We start from the raw sequence: 8,437 nt of genomic DNA, 5'->3' as shown, positions 1-8,437 counted from the left end.
GAGGGTGCCCCTCTCCCTGAAAATTTAACCCCCCCCCCCTCTTATGGGGTAGTGTCGCCTTAACCTAAGAGATACTCAAATTATTTGTACACCAAGTCGCCTCGAGACGCAGTGTGGGTTGAGCCATAAGGGTAGGTTGGGGACCTAACACTCCCCGACCCATTCTTTCAAAAATATATATATATATATATATATATATATAAATAAATGAGAATCAAATATATGTAATAATAAGGAAAATGACAGAATGCACAAACTAGTCTTGTATTCCTCCTTGGATATCGGCATATCAAGGACTAAAAGCTAGCTTCCACTCACCCATGTGAGAGAGAAACAAAAGCTCTCTCTCTCTCCCTTTCTTCTTCCTCCTTTTCGCGCGGATTGCAGATCATAGAACTTTTCTCGAGAAAAGAATCTGCAATGGCGCTCATGATCATCTATTCAGCCATCAATGGTTTAAAATCCATGTCGAAGCTCGCTCATTTTGCTTCTTTTCTTGCTCTTTTTCTTCTCTTCTTCAGCCCTGAATCAGCTGGTTAGTACCTCGCTACTCAGTTCTTAGTTCTTCATTTCTCTTCCTTTCACCTTCCTTTCTACAGATCGTCATTTGGTTATTCTCACCAAAACTATTTTTGAATTTTAATTTTTTTCTTATGATGCATGTTCTTGAGAGGATGCGAAATTTCAATTTTCAGGGTTTCCGAAACCTAATTTCTTCATACGTTGAAGTATGTGGGATATAAATTTAATTTTATGGCAAATTGATTCTGATTTTTGTCGTTGGGATATGTTTATAGTTTATTTTGATTGGATTTGGGGCCCTCAGAAGTATCTCATCAGATATTCTGCATGTGCTTTTTTTGATTTTATTAAATTCAATTTGGAGGCCGTTAATGGCCATGAATCCTTCCAGCGAGAATAGAATATGTGAATCCGCTATGTTTGATGGAAAACCCTGTGGAGATTTTGCAGCTCAAATTGAGCAAACTCTGATTTCAGCTGTTCTAGTCTTTCTGTCAATACTCTGTTTGGCAATAATATTCTTGCTGATTTTCATAACATTTTTTTTTTTTTGCAACAATTCTACAACTATTTTCATAGATTGTTACATTCCCCACAAATGATCCCTTAATCTATGCTAATTGCATATTTGTAAACTTGGTTGTTGCTCCCGAGCTGCTCTTCTCAAGGTGAGCTCAACTGTAGACCTGTGAAGTATTTTCTTAACACTACATGTGTTAGAGAAATGTTTTAGAGAAGGAACATGGGGCTAACATTAAAAAAAAGGGAAATTTACATAGATACCACACAATTCTTTTGTATTTACATATCTAATACCGGAGTTAATCAAAACCACAAGAGGAAAAACCAAAATATTATTACTGAATGCTAATATAAAGTTACAACCGACACACTTGAAAGGGAAAATACAACAACATGACACCCAAAAATACGAAATAGCAACATACACTATACAAATACTCAAACTAGTGTGGATCCCGTGGCGATGGTGGTGATGGTGTTAGGCTGCGTGGGGGTGGAAAAGATAGTTGGCAAGTAGAAAACAACAAGATGGCTTTTTCGCCAGTGCTGGACAGCAAGCAAACAACATGGAGCGAGGTGGGAGGGCTGTCCGGGGTGATGGCATTAAGGAGGGAGGGCTTAAATGGTGGCAGAAGTAAGGCGGAAGGTCTGGACAGCAGTTCGGAGGCAGGGACATGGTCCGGGATGGCCGGAACAACAGTCAATGGGAGAGAAAGAGGATTTCTGGTGTCTGTAACAACAGGAAAAATTATTCCATGCGGATCGGCGTCCGCACGCAAGCTGCGTGCGAACGCCGATCCGCATGGAATAATTTTTTGGATGCATGCGGTGTCCGCACGCAATAATCTCCCCTGTAACAGCGAGGCCACCAAGTGGGAGTGCTGGAATCGCAAGGAACTTTGGTTGGAATGAAAAAAAATAACAGGAAATTGTTGTTTCTGAGCAGCTGCAGCAAGGGGGGATGATAGTCACAGCGATGAGGAATGCTACGGCCTGGGGGACTGCAGCAGCAAGAAGATGGCTGTCCGGGGTGGTGGCAGCGAGGACAAGTGGCTAAAATCGAGAAACTGTAGGAAAAACAACAATATGCGGCTATTTAGTGGCGGTGCAGCAAGGGAGGGCAGCCGGGAGCACTGTAGGGAGGATGCAGAAGAGAATAGAGAAAATAATCATCACTTGAAGACCAAGATACTACCGAAACACTATTTAGAATCCTTGGATTCAGCCCTCGACTGGAAGAAGAGATGCCAACAGCTGCCTTGATATAAAACACATGAAAAACTACAAATCTCATACAAAGGAATCACATAAATAAGCATTAGAGACTTAGGATTGGACCTCCCTATGGAAAGGAGGAGCCAAACCAATGCGGGGGAGCTGGTTGAACTCCCATGTCTGAGCCAGTTCGGTCCAGACGATGGAATCGCGGGATTGAATCCCATGCCTCTTTATGCCTGCGTAATTGAGTGGTAGAAATATTAATATCTAACACCTAAAATTTGATATTTACATTTATAATACTTTGGTGTCATAATCCTATGTATTTCAATTTTAAAAAGTTAATAATGGTGATATTTTTGATGTGATGTTAACATTTTGAGTGTTAGAAATGTAAATATGAAAGTTTTAGTGTCAGATATGTAAATACATAAGAAGTGTGGTATGCATGTAAATACCCCTAAAAAAAGAAAAAAAAAACATTTGGCGTCAGATTGAGTTATGAAGCCGTTTTTGGTTAATGGAATTCTTGCTCTAGTTCAACTGGCTCCACTTTGATTACTTTCTAATAATCTTTTTGTAGATCTCAACCTTAATGACACTTTTAATCGAACTGCAATTTCTTGTTTTGTTTGCGAGTGATTGATTTTTCTGAATAATATGTTTGATATTATTAAATTGAAGTTACGAGTTGTTAATCCAAAAACATTAATACTTCAAATTCTATCTTTTCAAGGTTTTCTTTCCTGGATATTTCTTTGATTTGGTTTGATGCATCTGAAAATACTGATAAAATTTTAATTTTCATAAACCAAAATTGTTTTAACAAAGGAAATAATTTCTTCCATTTGATAATCCTCATTTCTTTGTTTACTCAGATGCCTATGATTCTCTGGACCCCACTGGGAACATAACCATCAAATGGGATATAATGCAGTGGACTCCAGATGGCTATGTTGTAAGTTCAATTCACTTCTAGTAAAAAAATTGATCTCTTTGTTTCAAGTTCATGATTCATTAAAAAAAAAGGAAGAGCTGAGCTACCTGCTTATCACTCAATTCTTATGCATCTACATATCTAACACCTAAACTTCAATTTTTTATATATATGCCATTTTGCTTATGCATGAAAAGATTCATTTCACCTTTTAAAAGTTAAAATAATGGTATTTTTTATGTGATACGAAACATTTGGATGCTATAAATGTAAAAACTACAACAACAACAAGCCTTTATCCCACTAAGTGTGGTTGGCTACATGAATCATTTTTCTCCATTGCATCTTATTGACTTTCATATTTTTATTTAATTCTAATAAATTAAGATCACTTTTTATACAATATGCCTAGATTTTTGTAGGTCTACCTCTGTCTTTCTTAATATAAGTCGAATCTAAAACATCTATTCTTCTAATTAGATCATTAGATGGTCGATGTTTAATTAGACTAAATCATGTAAGACGAATCTCTCTAATTTTGTCTGTCACTGCAGCTATACCAACCCTATCACAAATATATTCATTTCTCATTTTGTATCTAAGTGTAAAGCCACTCGTCCACCTGAGCATTCTCATGTTTTATGCTTCTCTTTTAAAAGCCCAACATTCTGCTCCATAGAGCATTGCAGGTCTCAACATTGTCTTATAAAATTTTCCTTTCAACCTAAGCGGTACTTTTCTATGACACAATAGCCCGAAGCATTCTTCCACTTCAACTAACCAATTTGAATTCTACTAGTACCATCCCCATTTATATTACCATCTCAATGAACAATAGATCGGAGATATCTAAAGGACTTGCACTTTTTAATAAAAGTTATGAATGTAAAAAACAAAATTTAAATGTTCGTTATGTAAATGCACAGTAATTGTGTGGTGTGTATGTAAATGTCCCCCTAAAAAAAACATTGAATCAAATTACGTAAATTCTCAGGCCGTTGTTACCATCAACAACTACCAGCAATATCGCCACATTCAGTCGCCAGGATGGATATTAGGATGGACGTGGTCGAAGAAGGAGGTTATATGGTCTATGGTTGGCGCACAAACTACCGAGCAGGGAGATTGCTCGAAATTTAAGGGAAATATTCCTCATTGCTGCAAAAAAGATCCATCTGTTGTTGATCTTCTGCCCGGAACTCCATATAATATGCAAATAGCTAATTGTTGCAAGGGTGGAGTGATTAGTTCATGGGTTCAAGATCCACCTAATGCTATCAGCGCATTTCAGCTCAGCGTCGGCTATGCAGGTACAACAAACAAGACGGTTCGTGTGCCTAAGAATTTTACGCTCAAAGCTCCCGGTCCCGGGTATACTTGTGGAGCTGCGAAGATTGTGAAGCAGAGCAAGTTTGTTACCTCCGATGGAAGGAGAACAACACAAGCACTAAGTAAGTTAATATATTTTTGATTCCGCCTATACAATAATCGTTTCTTATTTTGTTAATTACAGTAAACTGAGAGCCTTTATGTATATAAATCCTTGAAAGCAAGTTTTTGATGATTTCTGCAATATTCAAACTGGTTATATGGTAGTGCATAAATTTTTTTCGAAAAACTACTCCGAATTCACTAAAAGGGTTGTAAAATCTTAATGTTTGCATGCACTTAATTTGTTCTTAAAATATGATAGATATCATAGCTTATGGCTTATGCAATATGCACTAAGTTGTTAACTTATTTTTTATTCCACCTATATGTTAATTGTTTCTTATTATGTTAATTAGAGTAAATTGAGAGCCTTTATGTTTGTAAATCCTTGAAAACAAGCTCTTGATGATTCCTGCAATTTTCTAACTGCTTATATGGTGTTGCATAAAATTTTTTGAAGCTTTACATGCATGCCACTCAATTCCTATGTATTTACATATCTAACACCTAAAATTCAATTTTTACATATATTTGTCACCTTACATATATGCATGAAAAGACGTATTTCACTTTTTAAAAGTTCTAATAGTGGTTTGGGTGTGAGGAATGTAAAAAAGCAAAGTTATGTCAGATGTGTAAATACATAGGATTTGGGTGGTTTTTTACTTTAGTTATAATTGTGGTATTTTTGATGTATTTCACTATGTATTTACATCATCATCATCATTAAACTATCCAACTGCTTGGGAGCGGCTAAAATATAATAAAGATTGCTCCAATTATTGCCTAAAATCTTTTGCGGTTAGCTTTCTCTAACTAATGATAACCAAAAAATCATTTTTATGTTCTTTTGGACATTTACCTCCTGTGAAAAATTGTAATTTCATAAATCATAGATCTATCATAGCTGTTTAAACAAATAATTGCATTTCTTTACTGTTATTGCAGTGACATGGAATGTGACATGCACCTATTCTCAATTTCTTTCCCAGAAGACTCCTTCATGTTGTGTCTCTCTTTCTTCTTTCTACAACGATACTATCGTTAACTGTCCAACATGTTCTTGTGGCTGCCAAAACAATGTCACTCATCCCGGGAGCTGTGTGGAGTAAGAAACTGCTTTAATGTCCTCAGCTTTCTAAATGGCTCATACATATATATATATATATATATATATACATATATATATACATACATATATATATATATTACATGAATCATAGCCTAGGAAAGATAATAAAAATGAAATAATATGAAAGAAAAGATATATTACTTAATATCTTCAATTAATCAATTCATATTAATTATTTGAAGATAAAAGAAAATAATATAAATTAGGAAAGTATAAAATAAGAAAGAAAATAACTTCTAATCCAAAGAAATAAATATAAAATAGGAAAAGAAATAACTCCTAATCCAAGAAAATAACTTATTCCTTATAACTTCTCAGGGCAAAAAAATATTTCCTAATATAATTTCTAACACTCTCCCTTAAGTTGAAATATGATTGAAAATCATGTTCAACTTGGATTTGAACACATCAAACAATGGGCGAGGGAGATCCCGTGATGTAAAACTTAAATTCTTTATCCCGTACTGTAGTTTTCATGACTTTAGTTATTGCATTGTTTGTAGGTAGGTGGAAGATTCTTACAGGTAGTGCTTCAGGGGAGTTTCCAGGGAAGTAGACTACAACGGTTGGAGTTCCTGCAGTGTTTGTAGGTAGACGGAAGACTCCAATAGATAATGCTGCAGGGGAGTTTGCAGGGAAGTAGGCAACCAATAGAAAAAGTTGCAGGGTATGGTCTGCATGAAAAGAAAAAGATCCAGAGTCAGCCCTTGCTGCAGAAAAAGCTCCGGAGAAGGGTCTGATACAAAAAAAAAGCTCCAAAAGAGGGTATGTTGCAGCAAAAGCTATAGAGGAGGGTCCGCTGCAGGAAAGATTCCGGAGGAGGGCTTGACACAAAAAATGTTTCGAAGGAGGGCCTGCTGCAGAAAAAACTCCGAAGAAGGGTTTGATTCATAAAAAAGAGGAAAGATTTCAGAGGAGGGCTTGACACAAAAAATGTTTCGAAGGAGGGCCTGCTGCAGAAAAAACTCTGAAGAAGGGTCTGATGCATAAAAAAGTTTCGGAGGACCTTCTATAGAAATAATTCCGGAGGGGTACATGTTGCAGGAAAAACTCTTGGAGAAGGGCCTAATACAGAAAAAAGCTCCGAAGGAGGTGTTGTAGGAAGCAAGATTGCTGGAAACTAGGAAGCCGAACTGCTGGAAATTAGGGAAGCCGGACTGCTGGAAACCAGGATCTGGCGTAAAAAACCAGTAGGTGTAAAGCAATCCTTCACAACAGAAGCATGCAAAAAGGATTGCTCCACCAGCTTTGTATAATGACACTAATCTCTCTTTTGAATAAAACCACTGTAACGTGGGTGTCCATGACAAATTTTTCTTCAGAAGTTGGGTCAGCCAAAATATATTTACCGTGGACCATGCATGTTAGTGAGAACTAGACAATTGCAATAACGAGCTTTCTAGTTTCTTTATTAATCGGCTCTACTGCTTCGCGTTTATGTTTATCACTTTTCCAACATTATTTAATGTAACTGAAGGAATCTGCAAGTGAGAAATAATTGCTGTTGCTGAAGTAATGCAGCATCAAAACGAGAGCCATCAACATTAGGACAATAAATGTGCAAATATCCCATCCAAGTCGCCTTTCCACTGGTTAAAGAGAGCTCTTTCAAGTTTATCATGCCATAACTCATTATGACATCTGAAAGTTGCTCTATATGACCTTGAGGGAAGTAGAACACCCACTCAGCCACGTGTGGGACAAACACCAGAGGGCTAGCGCTCGCGTGTTAGAGCTCTTTGTACAACAACTCCTCGGCCTCTTTCCCGATAGACAAGACGATCTGTGCTGGACAAAGAGAAGCTATCTCCATCGCTATTGGCGCCATTGGTCTTCATGGAAACTTCCGAAGACTCCATCTCGAGTGAACGCAACCCGAGATCTCACATCCACGGTACAACAAGCTAAGATTTCAAAGATCCTCCGACGCCAAAGCATCACAGGAAAGAAAATCGGTGCGGGAAAATAGATTGACGACTAAGACTACTCAAAAACCCTAGAAATCGATGTAGGTAGGGTGTTGTACTACACAACGACTGGAGATATAACATTTGCTCCCCTTTTCGCTTGCTTGAGATAGCTACCGCTTCCCACTTGCGACACTCATTTTCTCTTTTGCATAGAGAGGAGCAATGAAGGATGAGGGATGTCTTTAGGGGAGGAAGTTTCCACCAGTAAAACTGAAAAAAAGGTGCCAAGGAAGGGCCTGCAGCATGACAAAGATTGCTGACTACAGAGAATAGAAAGTTTCCGCCGGTAGGAGACTCTATAGTTTGTTTCAATGCTTTGATAGAGAATTTGACTCTGATGTCATGTTGAAATTTAGAATAATGCGAAATTAAGTGATATTTTTTATTGATATAAGAGGGAGTATAAATAACCCTTACATAAATTCTAGAATCGGAAAGATAATAGAAAAGAAATAATATGAAAAGAAATATATATTACTTAATATCTTCAATTAGTCTATTCATATTAATTATTTGGAGATAAAAATAAATAACATAAAATTGAAAAGCCTAAAATTAGAAAGAAAATAACTCAATCTAAGAAAGTAAATATAAATAGGAAAGGAAAAACCTCCTAATCTCAGAAAATAATTTATTTCTCATAATTTCTTACAAGAATAAATTATTTCATAATATAACATATATATATATATGGATTTGAACACA

The 8,437-nt window shown here is 36.6% G+C and overlaps 1 protein-coding gene across 1 annotated transcript; it reads left to right on the top strand.

Moving 5' to 3' along the window:
• Positions 1-250: 250 nt before the first annotated feature.
• On the top strand, positions 251-5,756 carry LOC110022539 (COBRA-like protein 3). The gene is made up of 4 exons (XM_020721532.1): positions 251-535; positions 3,141-3,220; positions 4,194-4,650; positions 5,579-5,756. Exons 1-4 carry the CDS (start codon positions 421-423, stop codon positions 5,740-5,742), a joined length of 816 nt encoding a protein of 271 aa, XP_020577191.1. The 5' UTR covers positions 251-420; the 3' UTR covers positions 5,743-5,756.
• The last annotated feature ends 2,681 nt before the right edge of the window (positions 5,757-8,437 follow it).

The sequence above is a fragment of the Phalaenopsis equestris genome, unplaced genomic scaffold (assembly GCF_001263595.1).
Source record: "Phalaenopsis equestris unplaced genomic scaffold, ASM126359v1 Scaffold000196, whole genome shotgun sequence".
NCBI classification, from domain to species: Eukaryota; Viridiplantae; Streptophyta; class Magnoliopsida; order Asparagales; family Orchidaceae; genus Phalaenopsis; species Phalaenopsis equestris.
This window is presented reverse-complemented; position numbering and strand designations above follow the sequence as displayed.

Bases quoted from the DNA above. Each gene is read 5' to 3' on its own strand.
- LOC110022539 (XM_020721532.1), top strand. From the start codon at position 421: ATGGCGCTCATGATCATCTATTCAGCCATCAATGGTTTAAAATCCATG. The intron at 3,221-4,193 runs GTAAGTTCAATT...GTAAATTCTCAG, and splicing joins GGACTCCAGATGGCTATGTT to GCCGTTGTTACCATCAACAA. The intron at 4,651-5,578 runs GTAAGTTAATAT...CTGTTATTGCAG, and splicing joins GAGAACAACACAAGCACTAA to TGACATGGAATGTGACATGC.